This window comes from Syngnathus leptorhynchus, chromosome 1 (genome assembly GCF_054491065.1).
Source record: "Syngnathus leptorhynchus isolate UIUO chromosome 1, UIUO_Slep, whole genome shotgun sequence".
In the NCBI taxonomy this organism is placed as follows: Eukaryota; Metazoa; Chordata; class Actinopteri; order Syngnathiformes; family Syngnathidae; genus Syngnathus; species Syngnathus leptorhynchus.
Genome location: NC_141195.1, coordinates 24,346,693 through 24,370,332, shown reverse-complemented (window position 1 = coordinate 24,370,332; position 23,640 = coordinate 24,346,693). Strand labels below are relative to the sequence as shown.

General features: G+C 42.7%; 1 protein-coding gene across 9 annotated transcripts in view; it reads left to right on the top strand.

Annotated features, from left to right (window-relative positions):
* nav1a (neuron navigator 1a) overlaps window positions 1–23,640 on the top strand; it is a 66,677-nt gene that overhangs the window by 17,367 nt on the left and 25,670 nt on the right. For 2 of the 9 annotated variants that reach the window (XM_085927287.1, XM_085927241.1), the window contains exons 3-8: window positions 2,700–2,861; window positions 4,444–5,246; window positions 5,334–5,425; window positions 9,950–10,753; window positions 16,666–16,768; window positions 17,054–17,380. In XM_085927287.1, coding sequence (XP_085783413.1) covers window positions 4,450–5,246; window positions 5,334–5,425; window positions 9,950–10,753; window positions 16,666–16,768; window positions 17,054–17,380 — 2,123 coding nt within the window. In that variant the 5' untranslated portion in view covers window positions 2,700–2,861; window positions 4,444–4,449. Of the gene's footprint in view, window positions 1–493; window positions 616–1,766; window positions 2,135–2,699; window positions 2,862–4,443; window positions 5,247–5,333; window positions 5,426–9,949; window positions 10,754–16,665; window positions 16,769–17,053; window positions 17,381–23,640 lie in introns of those variants that run through there. The other 7 variants (XM_085927313.1, XM_085927305.1, XM_085927259.1 and 4 more) reach the window with 6 other exon arrangements.

Sequence of the window (23,640 nt, the reverse complement as noted above, 5' to 3'; positions counted from 1 at the left end):
AAAAAACAACACAGCAGTGTGAAACGTTAACGAAAATTATTCAACGGCCATACTTTAAAAATAGAACCCTTAGGTTCTTGTCATTCAATGGAACTGCTGTGTGTTGGTTGTTTGCCTGTCTACCATATTTGCAACATCTAAGTGTGACTTTAACACACACACACACACACACACACACACACACACACACACACACACACACACACACACACACACACACACACACACACACACACTTCCAGATGTCCCTCGGGTTACAGTAACACAAGTGGCCCATTGTCACAACGGCTTCTGTCAGGGTCTGTCTCTAAATTGGGGAAGGGGGGGGGGGAGATGATATGCCTCATGGGATATTAGAAGATTAGACATGACCTCCCTTGGACACACACACACACACACACACACACACACACACACACACACACACACACACACACGCACACACATACTTGACACATTTTGCTACCCATAATCCTTCAGTCATAAGCCACTTCCCGTTTTGTGAGGCAGAGAAACAAAGCATCGCATCATGTGAGTGTGTTTGCGGGAGTCTGACTCGAGCGCGTCTACCAAACGAGCCGAGTAAAACCAAAAAGGGGGATGGCGCATTTTTTTGTGAGTACATTATTTGGATTTTCTCAAATGTTTTGATTCTGCCAAGGATTTGCATGAGGAAGATGGGGACTTGTGTTTACAGTGTGGTCACATGTTTGTCTCTTTATTAAATTGCCATGCATTGAAAGCTATAGTGTGGTCAATCAAAGCAAATTAATAGTTCTTTGAAAGATTTTTTTTCTGTCATCAATGTTGTTGACTCACTTGTCTCAAATGTGAGATAAAATGACTAATAACATAAACACTCCAAAATATATGAAATGTTGCTTTTCAAAAACATCAGTGATTTTCATTTGAGACTTCCGCTGAGGCTTCAACATTATTTTGCTTCCTTCTCAAGTTGACCTCATTTTTCTCTCTCTTTAGATTTACTTGTCCGAACATTCTAGTTTCAATTTTCCATCTTAATTTTTTTTGGACTGCAAAGGTAGATTTGTCTTGAATCAATATCTGACCCTCCACAGTTTAGTTTATTTTGTCCTGATCACATTTGACGGCATGCTCACTTAACTCAAGGAGACATCTGTGGAAATACAGTTACTCATGATTTAAAAAAATAAAAATTGAAATTGCTAGTAACAAATAGCCTCTGTGGCTCACCTGTGTTTGGTCATGTGATGTTCTCAAGCTGCGGCTGTGGTTGGTCAGTACCTGTTGAATGAAGGAAGTGAGAGAAAAGTTGTCTGCTTGTGTTTCCCTGTCTTGATGTGATTCTTTTATGTACCACTAGAGGGAGCTAGCATACAACTGGCATTACTCAAACGACACTTTAAGAGACACTGCCTCTGTACTGAAATTTGAAATTTGATCTTACCTCAAGATCAAGCCTGAGCTATACAATTCCTATTAGCACTGGGGGAGGAAGAGTCGGGGGTGTCTGGGGGCACTGACCCCCTGAAAAATACTCCGACTCCCCCTAGTGCCAGGCCAGATAATTGATTTTTGGGTAATGTCAGATTTTTTTATTTTTTTTTAAAATCTTTCCCCACATCACCCAAAGGGAATATATAATATGTTGTTTTTTTTACATTGAAGAAGCAGAGCAAATTAGCTGAATGATTCATGAGCCACTCCCCTGCGTTTGTGTGTAATTGCTATCTTCCTATTTTATGATCCTTTTTTTGATTTGTCTTCCACTCACCATGTCTTAATTACTACTTTTAATCCCGCACAAATTATAGGGGAACACTGTGTGACTAAAAAGGCATAGCCCACACATCCTTACGCTACACTCATCCAGCTAATGGAGCGTGCTCGTGTGGGCTGCAGCCGGCCAGGGTTTGTATTTCATCCCAGACGGGGGGAGCACAGCCAACAGGTCCATTACTGGCAGGGAGATAGTAATAATGATTAGGAGAAGAAAGGGGCGGGGACACAGCTGCAGGCGTACTGCGGCAGCAGCAGAGCGGCATGACGTGTGTGTGATGCCGGAGTAGAATGTCACACATAGAAAGTCGTGCAGAGGAGGCAGCAGATTGGAGGCAAACTCACCCATTTGAGTCGTCATGTTTACATGGGGGTGAGTGTCACAATTGGATTTCTTACAAATGTCCTGATTTATCTCCAAATTGTACTTTGCGGTTGATTTCGTGATTTGAGAGAGAATGCCATGAAACGAGAAGATCCCGTTAACGGGCGTGATGCCATCAGCCTGAGTCGGCATCATGTACGAGTCAGGGCGCCATATATTGTTCATCTGTGACAAATCCCTCAGATAAATCTAAATCAAGTGTGCGTTTACTGATCAGCGTGGGGTCGTCGTAGCCACCGAACATCCAGCTGACTCATTTTTGCTATCTGAGTCATACAAACTGGATTGATAGCTTGGCCCGGTGGCATGGCATCACAAACCTCAGGAATGTGTGTGGTCCAATTGACACCTAAAAAAAAAAAAAAAAAAAAGTCTTCAAAGCATTCTGAAGATGACACCGCCTTTGTATGATTTTTTTTGGGATTAGAGACTATTTTTGTGTGTGTTTCCTGTCAACTGATGACTTTGCGCAGGAAAGTGACTTTGAAAATGAGTCACTCGAGTGCGGGCCTCTGTCCGATTGGCTGATGGTGTTGTTACTTTTTTGTCACAGCTTCCTGTCTTGGTGAATGGTTAGATTCTGCAAACCAATGAATGGGCAGCTGTGCGGATGCAGCGGTGATCCAGGAAAAAACACTCCATTGTTCCTGGGACGTCGGAGAAGTGTTGACCTCCCTCCCTCCCCTCCGCCAAAGACGTAGAAGCCTGCTGGCAGGTAGGACAGGCTCACGAGGATTGCCATGCATATTATTTTTTTTTTTTTAATGATTGATTTTGTTTTTATTTATTTATTTTAAACATAGGTAGCTTTCACATGGCTCATATCTTTCAATCTCTTGTCACTTCCCATTTGTGTTTCTAAATGGGCAAGTTAGTAATTAAGCAAAAATAATTGTGACACTGATGGATTAGATGTTAAGTGATTATCATCATATTGTAAAACTAATTTAAAAAAAGCAATTCTAGATATGCAACACTGTCCCATATGTATAAATGGATATCCTTCAGTTCACAGACTGGGAGGCATGTGTGCGCGGCTCATGTGTTGACTGTGATGAGTCAGTGCTCATCACAAGGTTGTGTGTGTGTGTGTGTGTGTGTGTGTGTGTGTGTGTGTGTGTGTGTGTGTGTGTGTGTGTGTGTGTGTGTGTGTGTGTGTATGTTAGAGGGACATGTGTGCTTACTCATTGAGTTTGACCTTGTTGATGAATGAAGTAATTGTATGTTCTCACCCCTGCAAAAAGCACAAATGCTTTCAGGACTACACAAGCTATTGCTGTTGAAGCCCAGCAGATGTCAGTATCCTACTGATTTATTGTAGCGTTTGATTTGGTGATGGGAAATCCAATTAACCTCCTTGGTACCCAACTAGAATTGCAGCATCATCTTTTCCGATGCAAGGTCACCATTCATGACTCACTATGACTGTCCTAAAATCCTTACAGTTCGGTCACAGACTCCAGTTTCCTCCAAATGATATTTTTCACAACATTCATTTGTTTTTTTTGTTTTTTTATGAACATTTGATACAAACAGCATATTTTAAAATACAGTACATATAAAAATGCATATTATAAAATATACATTTAATTTACCCCAAAATATTAAATAAAAAGAGAAAACAAAGCACTTAAATAATTTATTTTACAACAAAAATGATCAGAATAATCAAGCCAAATCATAAGGATTGATTAGTTAATGGTCATTCAAACATTTAAAAGCAATAGTGTGCTTGCCCCATCCAACGACAAAAATATATTTAAAAAAAATTAAAAACAATATAAAAATGTACTATATACTTGTCAATGAATGACATAAGACTAAATGTATTTTTTTTTAAAGAACAAGGAATAAATGTCACAAAATTTTGAGTTCAATATTTCTGCCCTCATATTTTCAATCCATTCTTGAACAAAATCCATACGCAGTGATGTCATAGTGGACATGCTGAAACGCTTAGGCCAAAAGCAAAGTCTCCTGATAATACATTTTATGAGGCAGAGCAAATCATTTTGCAATCTCTTTGTCTCCCAGATGTTGTGATCCTTCATCGCTTTTCTGTTCCCTTCTTTCTTTTCCCATGCCTTCAATCTCACCCCCCCCCCCCCCCCCAATATCTCTCTAAAAACTTTTACTTGGGCTAATTACAAACTTCCTTTATTCGACAAGACGCAGCAGGTCAAATCGATTCCACGCATGCTCGAAAGTGATGCTGGAAAACCAACTCAACTCGTGACTAATTGCCTTGGTGACTGTATTTGTGTCAGTAACTTCAACGTCTGTCACATCCCCGTTAGGTCATCATGAGCGGAGGCGTCAACGTCAGGTCCACCCTTCGGACTCAACCCACGTCGGGAATCCCGCGTGCGTCCTTACCCACCTCCCACAAAACGGAACGGACCAGCAATCTGCCCAGGTCCTCGACACCTACCTCTAAACGCAAAATCACGCACACGCCCACTCAGTCTCCCTTACTTTGCCCTCGGAGCTCCAATAAGTCATCTCGTAGGGACGTGCCGACAAACGCTGGCTCGAAGCCTCCACTTTTGCATCAACCAGGTGGTCGGAACTCTTCCTTAGCTTATAATAGTCCGCTGACTCAGCGCCGCGTGCCTCCGCCACACTCCAAAGACATTCTGGATCGAGGGAAGCCTACACAGATCCACACGGATTTTTCCCTCGATGGGAACTGTAATAGAAATGAATGCGCAAATCGAAACCAAACAACCAGCCTACGTCCTCCGCTCCACTTCAGCAGAGGAGAGCATTTAGTGTTGAATGATGTTGTGCCAGGAAAAGAGCAAGAGGCTCCAAAAATCCACCCAGCCCGGTCCTGCATCTCCAACAACGGGAACCTCTACCAAGCTCCAGCTCAAAGGATTCATCAGGAAGCCGTCAAGGATCTCGGTGACTGGGCCCCCCAATCAGATGAGGAGATGGGCACGCCGGAAGATTCAAGTCCGGCTTCCTCTTCCAGTCTTCCGCTGCTTCCGCCGGCCATGCCCGTAACTTTAAACACGCTGGATCCAAAAGAGCCCGCTCCCTCCGAAACGCAATCTCCGCGAGTAAACATGGCCGCCGTCGCTCCTTTCAGCTTCAGGTCGGTGGTGCTCATTCACACACTTTTGTTGTCGCTAGCCAAATGAAGAAAAGACGACAAATAGTGTTTCGTGTGTTCTGTTGACAGGCTCCAAGTGCAGGACTGTGATTTGTCACTGGATGAACTGAGCGACTGTTCGTCGGGATCCATCGAGATCTGCTGCGATGACCTCACGCCAGGTTAGACAAAGACATTTTTTTTTTAAATGTCAATTTCTGTGGGTTTATTTATCGCGACAATCATACAAGGCCCATTCGTATTGTCGGACCTCGGTCCAGATAAATGTCTCCCGCTTATCAGACCATGGCCGCCATGTCTGAAGTAAGGTGGCACAATTTGGAATGTGTGCCTCAACCCCGCTGTCGGCTGCAGTGGGTCAAGATGAAGGGATAGAAAGCCGGGAAGTGCTTAGAATGACAAGTGAGGATGTGGGTCAGTAATGGGATTAAAAAAAAAGGCTGCACTTGCAAGTCGCTGCCAGGCAGGCAGTCGATTTCAACTTTTGACCCCGTTCTCCTCTCGTGCGCTCTTCCGTTTACAAATACGATGCTCACCAACGAGGTGCCGGCTCGGATAATGAATGCCAGTTGAATAATTCTGTACTTTATGTTTTTTATTCCAAAACACACCAAATATCTGTCTCTATTCAAAAGGACACATTTGACCACCTTCTGACCTCAATGAAGACATGGACTTGAAATGTGTCTGCAGTACCATATGGTCTTTCAATTTCACCCAAGTCTTACTGACCTTGCCACTCTCCAGAGATGATGTGTGTGTGTGATGGATATGTGACCATCCACAGATGGTATTTTGAAATCTAAATCATATCATTTTCCAGCAAGGGAACAGTCTTTCCATATCGTTGTCTTTCTTGGACGCACACACGCAGGTTATAATTTACTGCCAGAATACTTTTTTCAAGAATATTTAAGCTATGTATGGAAAACTGACATACACACACCTGGTTTGTCTTTAAGCGGTGCTATGAAATGCTAGACGAATACAACTTTTCATAAAGTCAGCACTTAAGAATATAAATGTAAATCCTATCGTATGTCTTTTTTTTATCCACCTAGCAACCAGCACAGGCATTTGTGGGACACCCCAAAAGTACAACCATTCAAAATAAATATTTGAATTTAGAGATGCCAATTGTTGTCGAACTGCGCACGATTCACAATGAGCGCGTGTCGTCCGTTCAATTCCCATGATATGCCTCCCGGATACAGACACGCAATTGTCACGGATAAGTGCCCGAATTCCCCAAATGCTTCATCCGTGGAGTCATCCTCATTCATGACTCAGAGTCTCCCGTTGGTTATCTCGATATTTGGCCTCAAAAGTGGATCCTTAATAGTCACCGGTGTTGTTGTGAGTCATTGCGACCCCCTACCTCCCTCGAGCTAGCATGCTAACAGACAAAAGCAAATAATGCAGGAGGCAGGATATCCCCTCTCTGTCTTCTCCGGTTCACAAGATCCTTCCTCACTCCATCCTCTTGCTCCTTGTCTTTCTCAATTCAATTTGTTTTGAAAGCTTTGCTTCTTCAGACACATTCGGAGTTGTCACTGTTGTCATTTCATCACCTCCTCTCATGTTTACGGTCAGAATGAGGTGGAATTAAAATCCACTTTGAGTCAACAAGAAGTGGGAGGAAGTGAGAGCATTTGCCATCTGCATAGGCAAACTGTCTCTTATTTGGTCCAAGATTCTGTGGTACGATTCATTTTTTTAATTTTTTTTTCTAGGTAGTATTTATCTCGCAGCGGGTTTTTTTTTTTATGCTGGCTAATTCACAACAAATTGAACTCATTAGTCAGTCGACTTTTTTCAAAGTCAAATTGCTAATCATGTTTATGCCAGTTTAGTCATTTCATTGGACTCTCTGAAACCAAGTCTTAAATACTATCAACGTGATTTCAGTTTTATTTCTAATAGTTTGTTTTTCGTTGTCAAAATATGGACATACGCCAAAAAGGGACATTCGACACTCTTCTGTGCTAACAGATATAAATATCACAGATGAATCGACTACGAATCGATTTTCATGGCATTACATTGGACTACAGAAAGTCTTGATTTTCTTCACCCGAACTGGCCACTTGGTGCTATGTCTTCAATCTCACCATTCAGCCTTCAACCTCTAGTTACCTGAACTCAAAAGAAAGTGCCTTTTATTGTGAGCAAAACATTTTCCCCCTAGTGCCGAGCCAATTTCTCAAATTTTAGCCTGTGGTTAAACCTCATGTTCCACACATACACACATTTCCACTGTGTGTGTGTGTGTGTGTGTGTGTGATAAGTGATGAATACTGAGCGCTGGCATCCATCACACACTCCAACTGTCAACTTGTCTGATGTCAGGCCAGATTGAGCAGGTTAGTTGCACACTGGACAGGCAATGTTCGCTGTGTATTAAAATGATTAGTCAGCAGTGCAACAAACAAGGTGCTGTTTGCTGCCAACGCACCATTAACACTGTGTGCGGCTTCATGGTTGCCACTAAAGTCAGCTGACTCGGTTCGAGCTGACAACTAGCAGTTTGTTTTGCATGCTGTGTCAATTTGATGAATGTTAATCGTGTTCTTTGTTCACAGTTGATGCAAACATAAGTTTTCTGTTGAGCTTGAATGAATCCATTTGGCTCAAAGTTTCATTGTTGCTTTTGAATCTTTTTATTTATTTTGGATCCAAGACATTTACAAATTTTATGCTTTTTCCGAGACTGGGAACATGACTGCCCCAAAGCAAAGACTACAAAGACATGCTTAGATGATTCAGTTCTTCTGCTTGTTCTTCTTCACACTTTGTACAACATCCAGGCGCTGGATTGTGGTTTGGTCAAGTGCTGTGCGTGAGAGCCACGTTGCTGTTTTGATGGCCGGTGAACAGGAGAGATGTTTGTGGTGCAGGTCCACAGTCACAAGATGGTGAGGCCCCAGTAGAACATGTTGCTGGCTGAAGCTGTTGTTTGTCGCTTCAGTCTCACCCAATTTTTTCCAGGCGGGGCTTGGATTTTTAGGTGTAGCGTCAGCTGGTCTGCTCTTCCTGTTTTTTTGTTTTTTTTGTTTTCCCCAACTGCTACTCCGAGCTTGCAAATTTTGGAGTCTATAGCGGATTGGATTAAATAGCAGCTGTGCACCGGCTTTGGAACGTTTCACCATTTTCGTCAGTGGATCGGTAGCCCCAGTTGGCGTTATGGCAATTAAAGTTTCTGGGGGCAAAGTTGTTGCTTGAAGCCGATTGGGCCAATGGCTTTCTGGTTCCTAACGTGTCCCCCATCTTGGAAATCCAAATAAAAGCTTCTACCTCCATCGATGCATATTGCTTCCTGTAAAAGACTTTTATTGACTGATCTTGGCTATCATAATCATGCCCTAATGGAATGAATGTTGTTTTTATGGCCGGCTATCCAATCAGCTCTTAACTTATCCAATGTCAGGGGACGACTCGGAAATAGATTGTTCACATCTGAAGCCAAACGACTCGAGATGATGGGATGTCCAGTGGAATGACTTGTGGAAGTTGAACATGAATCCCTAGACGGCGGCTTCTTTAGTCTTGTCTCATCAATGTGACACACTGGCAACGACGGAGCCACGCGTGCAGAGGACACGCATTACACACGCCGAGCCAAATATCTCCATCGGCACCCACACGCCGTGCTCCTTTCAAACCCACGCGTTATCACAATGGCCGGGAAGTGGATGAGATTGTCCGTAGCTTAATGGCCTGTGCATTCAGAATGGGCGTTGTGGTGTGGATTTGGAGCGGGAGGAAGGAAATGGAGATGAGTGGATAGGTGGAGGTCGTGCTGATGTTTGCAGGGCTGCTAATTATGCCAAAAGATTTGGCGTCCTTGCGGCATTTGGGATTGCTTCATTCATCCAAAGATCATTTCAGATCATCACGGGCGGGTTTCCTGTGGTTAGCAAAATCTGAATGTGAATGGATGAATGGAGCAGTAAATGTGATTATGAACAATTGGATGTCTGTGTGTACGCTTGCTTTTACTCTGGCGGCAATATTTGACATTGGGGAACCGTGCTGTCACGTGATTGGACCGCTTGAACTAAAGGATTACAAAAAAAAAATTATATAAAATATTTTTTTGATTTGACACAGCTTTTTGGGGATGGCATTTACTTGAATCCATGTGAGGAGGACTAAAGACGGAGCCAAGGGGAAAGGAAGGAAAGGAGGGATGAATCAGCCAGTGGGAGGAGAGCGAGTCAGAGACGAGGAGAAAGAAGGGAAGGCTGAAGTCGAAGGCGGGTGAATGAGCCGTGCGGGGTTCGCTTTAGCAAACCAGCAAGCCAGGCACAAGCAGAGGGAGGAGAGACGGGGGGGGAGGGAGGGAGAAAGGGGGAGTTGCTGCTGTTGCGACCGCTTTGCCTGTCAGTCGGCTGTTGCCTCCCTCACGAGAAGGAGGCGATGCCGAGCGGGAAGCGAGCAGAGGGCGGCCGGTGAGCGCTCCATTGTGAGGAGGCCACGCGTGGCTGGCTGCATGTTGGACGCAGATCTGCACATGTATGGATTGTAAAATGTGAGTCGAGGAAACTGCGAGGATACCTTTTCATTTGCACGTCAGGTCATCTGGCTAATTAAGACGACACTGGTGTTTTTTTTTTTTTTTTATTCTACCCTGCTTGTGTGTGTGTGTGTATCAGAGCATGCCCCTGTTGTTTGGATCTCTACAGGAGGGATGCTGGAGGCTAATGTGGCTAACTTTAGCATGACAGCAAAGCCCAGGGAGCTGGACCTCAGGTCTCCCGCTGCTTCTAGACAAGATTCTCCAAGCCAGTCCATGGCTTCGAGGAAGCCTCCGGCAAAGCCGTCCGCTCTACCCCAGGGACCCCCACGTCCCTCCAGGTCAGAGCTGAAGGTGTACCGACCAACGACCGGATCGATCCCGATTCCGGTCTCCAATCCGTCTAAACTACGCAAGCAGCGATCACTTAGCAACTTGGCTGTGCTCACTGATGCTGAGAAAAAGCTGCACCTGTACCAGAGTCCCAGGTGGAACGATGACTCCGGCCAGCCTGGTGCAGGCACCGACAAAGGGCAGACTGCTCGACCCGCCGGTGGTAAAACATCACTATCCAGAACACTTTCCAAATCAGAACAGTCCCTCTTCCAAGGCAAGCCAAAAGCATTCAACTCTCAAGCCCTAACTTCAAATGCGGGTAAAGCCAGCCGGATCCCGGCCCCTGGAAAACCTCGTGGATCTTATGCAGAGGTCAAACCCATTAGCAAGACCACTGAGACAGGTCCAGGACTAGATCTTGCTGAACATCCAGTTAAGACTAACGGAGCTGGTGGAATAGGAGATCACGGCACGAAAGCTGGCGAGAAGTCAAGATCGGCTCCCGTTTTCAGTGAGGAGAAGAAAGACAGTAAGGCGGTAGAAGGTCAAGACGATAAGGCCTTTTTGAAGGTGGACCCGGAGTTAGTGGTGACAGTTCTGGGGGATCTGGAGCAGCTGCTGTTCAGCCAAATGCTTGGTGAGTCTACTCTTCTGCAATTGGGTCAAGCATGGAGCCCACAAAATATATCCATAAATACTTGTATTGATCTTTGTCTGCATTGCAAATTCATGTGAGTGGGCGTTGTCAGTTGGTAAATAAAGAGTCAGCAGATCTCCACACAGCCAGCTTGGTATTTAGCTTTGTGCCACTCCCACTCCGCCCTCATGTCTGACCTCCAACCTCCTCTTTTATGTCCATTGATCTCCAGGCTACACACAGATGGTCACCTTCTATCCCCCCCCAGGCGACATTTAGGATGAAAGATAGTTAACGTACACTTGTTTTCCCAAGAGTGAATCATCATAAAAGCGGCATAAGACACACTGAGGCTATTTTTTTTTGTCGAGTATTTTGTCAGGAGGTGTGTGGGTGAAGTGTCCAAAGACACAAATTGTAATGTCGTGGATTCCACTTTTAATATACCCTCGTTTCCATTGAGATGGTGCGGCTAATTGGTTTCATATAGGAAGATGCATTACATTAGTTTCTCTTCTCTCCTCAACCCGCCTGTTATGAAATTGATGCTTCCTGTTGTGTGTTGGTTCTATCAGGATAAATCTTAACGTGAACTCAAAACTTGTTAGCCTTTGCTTCTGGCATTGAAATGGCTTCCATCTTGTTTTTGTGACAGCTAACAGTACGCAATGTGACAATGTCCTTTCCAGATGAGCCTTTAGCGATGGGCAAAGATAATGTAGGACACCACTGAGGTCTGATTCCTCACTGAAAAGCTTAAAAGCATTAGTCAGCCAATTCAGGCCTGCTTTATCATGAGAAGATTAGAGTTCGGTTTTCCCTAATAAGCACAATAGGCTCATTCCACCAATGAGTGATTAAGAGATCTTTCTTAATTGGATATGGAGAATTACTGAAATGGATTGGTGGTCCACGGCTTTGGACTTGGGAGCATGCAGCGAGAAGTTCAAGATACATTCAGTGGAGTCTAATTGATTGGTTGAATCATTCGATTTGATGACAGGACCTCACCTAGTTTCAAATACTGCCGTTGGGTTGTCTAGGTTCAAAAGGATTTCAACCTCACATGTCTTCCTTTTAATGACACCTTCGGGTCCCATCCAGCACCATTAATGAGGTGTGTGTGTGTGTGTGTGTGTTTTTCTCAGCATGAGAAGATCTCATCTAAAATCCAGCAAGCACTCCGATTAGTCTTTGCATCAAGATAATGAAAAGATTCAGCTTCCATTGCACTAATCACAGATCTATGCTCCTGGAAAAGGCCAAGCAGTTAAAACCTAAGCGACATCTGTTTGGATTGAGATTTGCCTTAACGTCTTAGCAGATCGTGGAGTGTCATTTTTACACGTGGCATTTCACTGTTGGCTGAGCCCATGGTGACCACAGAAAGACAATGGCACGACACACGCGTCCTTAAAGGTCAGCCTGCATACCAATACGCTTGTTAATTCACAATTGCGGGCGCCATTGTCTCTTCAGAATCCTTGGCAGTTGTCTGGAGAACAATGATTGCTTCAAAAGAGCTGTTAAAAAAAAAAAAAAAAGAAGAGAGAAGAAATCTTTGGCTTTGTCATATGTTTGAGTCTCTTTCAACATTTCAGGCTTCAGTAACGAAAGGACAAATAAACTGTGTGCATTTTTGCAACGTGTTGTGGTGATTCTCTCAACGTTGGAGCCGTTGCATTAGTACTGTCTGCTTCCTGCCATCCTCCACCAAAATTATATTAGAGCACTTCTTCTTTTTTGTCTCATCAGCTCTTGCGCAACACTTATAGTATATACATTATGGAGATGAGCAAGATGGATGCTCGGGGGGGAAATGAAGAGATCATAACAAGTCCCTCTCATGTATTTTTGTACGTTTTGTTACTGGCTGATATGAATGTGTATGAGTTGAAAGACTGTTATGTAGGCCACCTTGTGATATTGGTCTTCTCATTTTGTTCTATTTGTGTATTTGCTTTATGATAGCTCTCCGATGAAAGCGTTCATTGTGATTGGATGCTTGGTGAGCTTCGTGGACATATTGTACCACACGTGGCAAATATGATATGATACTGTTTCTTTCAGCTTTGCCTGAATGCGATTCATGTCGTGGTTTGTGAAAATGAATCGATTCATCGACAAGTCTATTGTCAAATTGATTGACTTGTATTTTAACACTCAATCGTTTAATTGAAGATTGTCTTATTGTTCTGTTTTCAAGCTCTAAAAGGTAATAATTTTTGATTAAAGCAGACTGATCTATCTTTTGTGTTTGAATCCAAATAAGACATTTGCAAACATCTGCTTTTATTTTGGAAAACGATGCCCATCGTTTCTTCTTGTGATATCGCTCGACTATTATTTAAATCACGACGTCATACAAAAGAAAGAAAAATAATGGGTTAATCAATGATGAACATGTTTTTTTAAATATACTCAAGACAAAAAAAATTGTCTCGTATTATTCGATTAATCGATAGAATAATCAATTGAAAAAAAATCACTTTTAAACGGTATTCTTAAAGTTAAATACTACTGATTGCTACTCAACAAATCTACTGGATGAATTCATTTCGAGCGAGTATTACTGATCTTTAAGCAGATATAAGGGCCGATGGGCCACTCGCATTTATTTACATGCCTCCGTTTGCATTTGGTCCAACATTCAGTGCCAGGTCTGGGCAAGTGGGATGAACCAAGGTCTTATCTTTGTGCTAAACTCACCAAGCTTTTTCATTTGGTGGTCTGAGTTCATTGCCAAAGGATGCTTGGCATGTGGCTTTGTTATACTTTGGGATAAAAGTACAGTAATAGTGTGGTCTGCATTGAAATATTAATGGCATACACGTTTTTAGGAGGCCAATGGAACTTTAGGTCATGGTAGAACCAGACAAAACTTGTTTTCTTTCTCTTCATCTAATATTACGTAATCAGCTGACTTTTTCCAATTTTCCCATCACATTTTCAAGTTGTAATGGTTTTGTCACGGGACTGTTCACGTTGTGTACAAAGAGGCGCTATTGTGCCATCATCACATGTGATCAGCAAAAGTTTGGATTTGTGTCTGCATCCTGGTTGAACACTGAAGCCTTGTGTGTGTGTACGTGTATATTTATGTTTGTGTGTTGTGTGTGTTTGTCCACTTCGTCCGTCCAAATGCGCGGGAATGGCGGGCGACATGTTGTCATACTTCCTGTTTTGAGATGACCCAAGAGATGTGATTTTAGAAGTGTGGGATAATGATGATGATGATGAAGACGGGGAATTCAAAAGGGGAAGGGTGAATAATGCTGAGTAGTCATGTTAAGCAAGATCAAGAATTAAAGCTAAACATAAAACAAAGATACAAAAAAGGCCAAGCAAAGTGAATTAAAGAGTTTAATTATGATTTATTTTTTCATTTATTAAATACAATATTATACGGTGTTATATTTTGTCATTAAACTACACTAGAACATTTTTTGGTTGTTTTCTTGAAGAAAGATAGAACGGATTAATAGCATTCCCAGTCATTTCAATGGGAAAAGCTCATTTGAAGTTGAACTCTTCGCTGAACATATTCTACTTTTATCTCAAGCCATCACTTTTTATCCGACACTCAATTCAATTCAAATTCCTCTTGGCAGAGGAGCAAATCATCAAATTGTAAATGATATTTACAGTGAAGTATTTTGACACATTTGTGTTCCTTTGATTCCTCCAGGTCACTTTAAAGCCCAATCACAACAATCTATCATTTCGCTCGTGACAATAACATAGGTGCACATGAACCAGACTAGGAAGACACAAGGAACAGATTCCTCAAATCTCCATTCACATTGGAGCAAAACAGGTGCGCTCACTGCTGAGTGACTCAACAGAGTTGAGGAAAGAATGCAAGCACGACTGCACTAAAACTTCCGCAAGGCCATAACCATTAGTGCACCTTTGGGGAGCTTCTATCTGACTAATGGACAGAAAGAGACAAGTCACCCAAGGGACCCAAAGACAAGTACACAGCACTTTCTTAGCAATCCCTGCACGCCATCTACTTTTAAAGAGTGCTCACTTCTTTCTCGTCTTTGCATTTCGATTTCGGAAACTGTCGACCAAAACCGGAACTCGCTCGCGATCATGTCCATTAGTTATTATTTAACATGTTGAGATGAATGCGTGATGATAATTCTATGGGATGTTTTTTTTTTTTTTTCTTTCTTTTTGGCCAACACAAGGTCTAAAACACGTACACAAGCGCTTAAAACAAGATCAGTGTGATTCATGCGCACCCCTGGGGAGCAGCCGGCTCTGACAAGGATATTTGCATTTGTAATCCAACCCCCCCCACCATCACCATTCGAAATGCCCCAGCTGGGACCACCAGAGCAGATGCTGGCTAGAAAGCATTTTACAAACGTGCACTCAAACACAAGCACACGCGCAGTTAGCATGACCGTACCCAATCAATTTAAGCAAAGCCTCCGTTTAGGGTAATTAAAAGTGTCCAATTAATGCTTACATCTGTGTGTGTTGGGAGGGGGGGGTGTTCTTTGTTCGCTTTGCGCAAAATGAAATAATCCATAAAAGGTAGATCTTTTTCAATTTAGTGGTCAATGTAGCTTGTTAAATTCCTAAAAAATTTTTATATCACATAGTTTTTATGTGTGCTGGAAAACCCTTTTTTTTTGTGATGATGATTGTTTGAGTTTCTTTTATGGGGGCACTTGTGAGACTTTTTTTTTAATTATGACTATTATTTTTCTTTTCTTTATATTTTCTTTTTTTCTATTTATTATTATTTCTTTTTTCTTTTAATTATTTCTTTTTATTTTTGAGTTATTTTGGTTTGTATGAGCATGTTATGGAGTGAGAGGCCTACGGTTGGAGCACATCATTTCCTCAATGAGCTCTCCATCCCGAAATGGGGGGGGGCTGCTTGCTCAATTGTCTGTGGCCATATTTCCTTTGGGGGAATCAATCCTTGACCTGGAGTGTTGCGTGTTGACACGCGTGTGTGTGTGCATTTGAGTCCTCACGCCACACGTGCATGTTTGCAGCTGCTGTTGCCATCAACACACTGTTTGCCTCCTCATTCAGCAGCCTTGTACCCCCCCCCCCCCCCATCTCCTCGCTTGCCATCTGGGGAGTCCAAGAGTTTCGAGATATTTCTCATTTTGTAGTAAGATGATATTTCTGTGTTCCCGTTGCTTCTAGTTTGACTGGCGTCCTTTTTGTGTCGGGTCAGCTGATTTGTTGAAGTGGGCTGAACGGACTGTCCACTATTTTGCCATCACGTCTCTTTTATGACCATCATCTGTCACACACTTGAATACACACTAGAAAGGCTCACAGTGGCTTGATTAGCTTACTATGTGTGTGACTTGACACATATTCTTGATTTTGCACGTCTTTGCAAAAATCAACTTGATTACATCGGAACTCGGAAAGTCTAAAAAAAAAAATCCAACTAATGATGACGTGAAATTATTTTGCGCTTTATATTGATGTTCTTTTTGAATTCAATGATGTCCATGATGACATTAGTTTTGAAATTGCTGAAATGACATATTTTAATTTATCTTTTATTTAATTGTCCCTCAATGCTGCATCTTCTCCTGGAAAGTGCCTGGGGAGGGTCTCAAGAGGCAAAAAAAAACAACACACACACACACACACACAAACAGCTGCTCAGCATGAATCTTTGCAGCCCAAGCAGATTATAGAATAAAATGTCATCATGAACCTCAGTGAGAGGCTTTGGGTTTAATTTTCAATGGGCAAAGTGTCAGAGGTAAATAAAAGGACACATTTGCATTCTGAGTGAGATGTCTTTTGTTCAAAATAAGCAGTATAAAAAAAATCGGATGTTGCCTATGTTTAAAAAAAAAAAAAAAAAAAGCCTTTCCTGTCTAAAAATATCCTTTTGTGTTTGTTTGCGTGCACGGCTGCAGACCCGGAATCCCAGAGGAAGAAGACAGTGCAAAATGTTTTGGACCTGCGACAGAACCTGGAGGAAACCATGACGAGCTTGAGAGGGGTGCCGCTGAGCCACAGGTCAGACGCAGATGCACGCAAACACACACACGTTGAATGTTTTCTTTGTCCGTGGACCAATATAATATAATATATGATATGTCACCGTGGGATAGTAGGAAACGGAATTTCCATCTCTTTGTATGTCTTGACGTGAAGAAATTGACAATAAAGCAGACTTTGACTTTTGACTTTGACACACACACACGGAAATGAAGAGGGAAAAAATGCCCACAACATCATTCCCACTGTAAGAAGAATTTTTTTTTTTGTGCTAGTTCAAACACCATCTTTCTCATTCTATAGCTGTTTGGCGGGGAGCGTGTGCTACGACAGTGATGACGCTGCTGCGTTTTCCATTTCCAGTCTCTCCAATCGCTCCTCGCCACTGTCGTGGCGCCACGGCCAAGCGAGTCCACGCCTGCAAGCTGGCGACGCCCCATCTACGGTCAACAACCAATCGGAGCTTGCCCTCCGGATCAGCCACGCCTCCCGCATTCACCTCATCGAAGATTTGGACGATACGGATCCGTCCGTGCTGAAAGGAGATTACTTGAGCGACAGTGACCTCGGGGGGAAAAGCCCAAATGAGGATGATGACGATGACGTGGATATTGATGATCTGGGCAATGGGTAAGTTGCATTATATTATTGACAAAAGTTTTTTTCTTTGAGCTCACTGACAATCGCAATTGTGGCTGCGTGAAGCCTTTGTGAGATCCTGCAACTTCAAAATCCCACAGCTTGGCCGTGTACTGACATTTCCATGGTAACCACCAAAAAAAGCATCCCTGAGTCACTCCGTTGCGACACAGTCCATGTCCCTGCTTTTATTGCTCCATCCTTCACTTAAAGACTGAGCTTAAGCAGACATCAACCCTGACGCCATACTTGTAACTTCATCACTAAAATTGTAAAAACACCCTCAAAAGGCCCAAAAGCAGAAAGCTAAATTCGTCACCGTCGGTTTTGCCCGCTAGGGGGCAGTGTTAGCATTTCCTCTCTCCTTGGCCATGCTGTCAATTTAAAGTATCTTCATTCTAGATTATTCTGCTTCAGCTCATGTTTTATTACACACACACTCATCCATAATACATAAAGGCCTCCTCTCTGGTCATACAGAGGTCACAAACAATGAATATTCCTTTACCGACTGTATATTTATTATGCCTCACGTTCTTTGTGTCCTTTGTTATGAATTGAGCGGCGAACGGAGTTATCATCTGGCCTCCTCCAACGTAAATTGAAATTTGAGTCAGTATGTGTCAGAGTGACTCATCTGACACGCTGAACTCTTAAGTTTGTTTAGGGTGACTGTACCATGACCCGTCTACGCTCTCTTAGTCAGGGAGCCCTCAAGTCGCTTCTCCATTTCCTGTGCGGGGGCCTCTGGCTGTCTGCTGCTGAGTTCCACACATCTGGAACTAGAACGCACACACCATGGCTGACAGATACCCCCACATCGTCATTCCCGCGTGTGTGTGTGTGTGTGTGTGTTTGCGTAAAGTTAATATACAACGCCAAGGAGGCGTGGTTCCATTGTCAAGTCGGCTTGGAAAATTTGTTGACACGCGAGGAACTCTTGACGTGCGGATAATGCACCGTAAATCATTGATTGCCAAAGTGGGATTCGTCACGTCTGGAGCGGATGTGGATTCTTTTTCTCGATTAAAAGCAGTTTACATTTGGAGTAGAGAAGCAACACTTTGACAAAGTTCAACACACACGAGTGTGTTTTCCGCCCCGCTGGACGCAGACGATTTGGTTTCGGCTTGGTTGGGTTTTCACCCTCGGCCATCTTCCCTTTAGTGAACTCGAGGTTTCCATGGTTACCCTGCGAAACAAGCTGCGTCCCTCCCTGCCCTGCATCGTCCTCGTAAATTATGAATGCATCCACGAGGCGCACGACGTATATGTGCGTAAATGTCCCTGGAGCTTCCTCCCTGTATTGTTTTGTGTGTATTGTCTTTGTGTAAAAGTAGAAGTGGGCTCTTCTGCTTTTATTTTTAACCGTGCTATCGGCTTTTGTCGTGTGGATGTGGAGTTTTGAAAAGCAAACAACCTTGTCATGATATTACTTTCAAGTCTTTTTTTTTTTATTTTAGCCTGGAAACGTCTCATTTCTTGCTTTAGCTTTTCTGACAATGATGCCAGTCAATCAATTGATTGTAACTCAGTAGATTTTGTTATTTATCTGTTTTAAAAAAAATCTGCACTATATCGCCATCTACTGGAGAATTTAGATCTTATCCCTTATGCATGCATGTGTACACGCGCACACACACACAGGGATTCCCTCCTGTTGTGAACAAGATCCATGTGCTATGAGTCACACTCCTGCCCCCCCTCCTTCCCCAACTCAGCACTCTGCCCCACCCTGCACACACACACACACACACACACACACACACACACACACACACACACACACACACACACACACACACACACACACACACACACACACACACACACACACACACACACACACACACACACACACACACACACACTGTGAGTGATGATGATATATCTATAAAATGCTGTGAGTGAAAGGGAGGAAACCAAAAGTTCTCAGGAAACTAGAGTTTGTGGTTTTTGTCGTTTGGGAATGTTGACAGCACGCGTGTTGCGCTTGTCAGTCTTTTCTTGCCGACCTGGATGACTTCATGCACTCCTCCTTGATGTCCGTCTGCTCAGTGTAGCGTGTAATCAATGACTTGCCCTGTCAAGAAACATAGCAGCACCTTTCCGTGTTTTTTTTTTTTCTATTGTCATCGTATGGCACCCATGGCAACAAGGAGTACTTCTCAAAAACATTTGAGCAGCTTTGCCCGTTTCCTTCACGATTATGTTTTGCGTTATCTCTTTAAGTCCGTGTCGACACGCGCCCACGTGCATGAATTCACATATGCACGCTTGACATCGGCGGTCAAGTTGTCTGCAGTCAGTTGTTTGAGGAATGCTTGGATAACACTCCTGTCTGCTCTCTCCTCGGATTTGTTTAGTTTGGAAACGTGCTGTTTTGATTTTGGGAAATGCTTTGCTGTAGGACAAAAAGCACATGTTGCATTATGCAGGATGTGACTGCCGTTCATTTTAACATCGCAGGTCCAAGTGGCATATTCCGATTTCACCCGATTGTTTTTTTATTATTATTGTTCTTGTGTTACTCTATTAGCATCAACACTGGGTGATAACAACACGGTACAACTTAAAGAGGAAATCACTATTGATGGCCAAAACGAAGCTTCAAGATGATTCATGAACCCGTTGTTGTGTTTACTTAGACCTGTAGATGGCACTCTCTGTTCAACAAAAAGCTGACTTGCCATTTCTTAAAAGCCTCACTTTAACCCAACATTGCCATCTAGAGGAGCCAAAGAATACAACAACTGGTTCATGAAGCTTCATTTTCCCATCACTAGAAATCACCCCCAATTTTTTGTTTCTGTGCAGCCCAACTCATCGAAAGGGTTTTGTTTGTGGAATATGAATCAAATGGCACAATGCCTGACACTCCAAGGCTTAAAACGAGGCACTTTGTGTGTGTGGAGGACGCCCACATAGTTCAGAGGGATGCGTTACCATGTCAACAATATGAATGAGCAGTGGAAACAAATACGTGTGCGTGCGTGTGAGGCGACTCAGCGGTTCAAAGGTCACGACTTTTGTCCCCATGACCAATTTCATCACATTGCCTTCCAGGAAACTTTTCCGGTAGGTCTTATTATGATAGTATTGTAAAATTTAAGCAAGGGTAAAGATGAAAGTTGCTGGGGGGGAAAAAAAGCCACCCGGAGAGCAACAACCAATGAGAAACTTGATGCTATCGCAGCGACCTTCAAAAAAATTTGCCGAGTTGACAACTGGATCTGTTAGTGGAAGATTAGGGCTTTTCTTTCAGAACAATTTTGCTCATCAATGGCTAATTTTATTCACGTATCCAACTGACAATCGAATAAACAAATATTCAGATAAAAACATGTTTGTGTTGAGTTATGAAGCCATTTTCATCTTGTTCTTTCGCGGTTTATTGGAAATCTGTTAAATTTCTTCTCTCGGATAAGCAAGAGCCAAATATATAAAATAAAATTACATTTTTTTTCTCATGCATAAGCAGGAGCCAAATATATAAAATAAAATAAAAATCTCTGAATAGACACCATGATTTTTTTTTTTCTTCCTAAAAAGCAGCTTTTTGATCTTGATAAATACTTCCAATTAAAACTCTTGGCATCTAAAAAAAATAAAACAAGTACCTTTGCTTGACTAAATCTTGTGAGAGATTCTTTTTAGCGCTTTACTGAGATGCCAAGGAAGCATCTTCTTAAATGAAGACACCAAATATTGAAAACCACTTTGGCTTTTCCACTTCATTTCAAATGAAGCAACACTTTCAAACACGTTTGCTATTGGTTCAAAACCGTTTCCTGGGGGAAATAAACCTTGAAGTTTGAGGAAATGATTCGGCTCATTCCTCAGAAGATTGGTTCTCGCAGTAAAAGAAAAAAAAAAGAAGAAAACCCCGCCCCTACTCGCCCCCCCCTCACACATTTATTTATGCCCTGCTTCGACTTCCCCACTCCATAAGTACATGCTTATCTTCTCCATAGGGGGTAAATGAAACTGCACGCTTGAAGATGAGCTTTGGCGCTTTGGATGTAAAACTCCTCAAATCCCGACACACACACACACACACACCTCATTGACAGACTATTTGCAACTTTTAACAAAAGAGTGTGACGGGGGGGCTTGTAACGCGCATAACAATCCACGATGCAGCCCCCCCTGCCACTCCACACACTGTGTTATTCTCTGGAGTTGTTTCGACATTATCCTCACACATTTCTCTCCTGGCCTCCTGCCATTCTCCCTTCCTGTCTCCCTCTTAATCCCACCCTTGCACCCCCCCAATGAGTGCTTCTTGGTTTTGTTTCCAAAAAGACAAACCTGTTGAGTTGCATTTGTTCTCAAGACTTGTCATTTATCAAAGTAGAAAACTTGATTCAAGGCGGTCACATCCTTGTATTTACTATCAGCAGGCCTTGGTGTTGTCTGAAAATACTCAAGGCTGATTAAAAAAAAGTTTTGATGTTCGTGTCATGAAGGATCTTCCACTTAACCTCAATTAACTTGGCAATCAAGTCTAAATGTCTGGCTGTGATTGAGTTTGATCAAGTGCTGCCTTATAAAGGGATTAATTTCTTTATAGAGGCAAAGAAGAGTTGAATTATTTAATCCTTTCATTCAGACTTCCATTTTCTATATCCTGATTAAGGTCACAACTTGCAGGTAAATTATTCAGCCATTGTCCTTAAAGAGAGAAAAGTACTGACTCTGAAAAGTACAAAAGTAAGCAGTAAACTTTATTTTCAATACCCATTTTCTTTTTTTTTAAAAATCTCTGCATGCAAAATATATTTTCCCTTTTTTTTTTTTTTTTTAAATCAATTTCTATAGTGCCCAAAAAAATAACCATGTTTTTGTTTTTTGGGGTTTTTTCTAACAGCTAGTTACTATTGGCTTGTTCCATTCACTTTACCAACACCGAATAACAATGAAATGCTGAATTAGCTAATGAGAGCAATTGAAGAAAAAAAAGTGCCTTTCTAAAAAGTAAGGAATCATCATTGTAGCCGATAATAAAACACATTTCTTCAATTTGGATGAGTCATTTCTTGACTGCATCGAAGGCTCTCTTGATTCTGCATGTTCCTAAGATTTTAATCAGTCAATCAATCACTCCAATCAATTAATGCAGTTGACTTTACATCTCTTTTTTTTAATCTCTTATGAAAGGTAAGGAGTAAAACCTCTGTCGCTGACACGACGCTGTTGTCCTCCAGCTATTTATATTTTTGTCGTTTACTGTGAGCTCATTTGTTTATCCAGACGTATCCCGTGATGTGCCGTTTCGACTTTGTTCCCCTCTCAAATTTGAGGAAGCTGAAACTATTTCACCATTTCGCTGGAATCACGTCGCACTTTTAGCCAACACAATGAGTGCTGTTACCATGGCGACACTTGTGTTCATGTTTATACGTGGACTGTGTGTTGTTGCTGGTCTGATAAGAGGGAGAAGAGTTTTCCCAGGTCTCTTCCCTCTTTCATCAGTGGAGGAGTGACAGGTTCCCAGAGGCACAGTCGCATCACCACCTAATTATACAACAAGGTGGTCAGGGGGTCAAAGAGGGAGGCAAACAAACAAGGAGGCCGACATGTCTGGACGTGAGTCAGCGCTCAAAGTAAAAGTTGGCCAGACAGACTCACTCGCTCGCTCGCGGACTCTTCCAGAAACTCGGATGAGCCTTGACATCAATTAAAGCGGCCCAGCAGTCCTTTTTCCCAATAAGATCGGGAATTTGAATGAGTCGACTTTGCGTGCGGTCACAGGAGCGGTTCTTTTGATTCGGAACACCGAGCAATAGTCTTGGCGGCGGTTGCGGACAACTCCGGCGAGTCAGAGTGCCAGAAAGTTGTAAAACATTTATTTAATTGACACATGTCAAACCTTGGTCCTCCAGGACCGCTATCCTGAAGGTTTTAGATGTTCCCCTCGTCCGAAACACCTGATTCAAGTGATCCTTATCCTGCAATGATGATGATTCAAAATTTGAATCGCCTGATTCGCATGGGTTTTTGCACACAAACACGCAAAATGAATTTCCTGGTTGTGAGCGAGCTACACCCACCTAGCCTTTGACAAGTAGAATTTTTTTCCCAAAAGTTACTCAAGCCAACGTAAGAGAGTAAATCACCTCTGCCCAGCCAGCGGGTGGCGCATGGCACGGGTGGGCTGTAGCCTGAACAACTCTTTGTTGGTTGAGTATTTAAAAAAGGCTATTAATGATCCCCTCTGTGGCTTTCCTCCAATCTCTTTATTTCTCTCA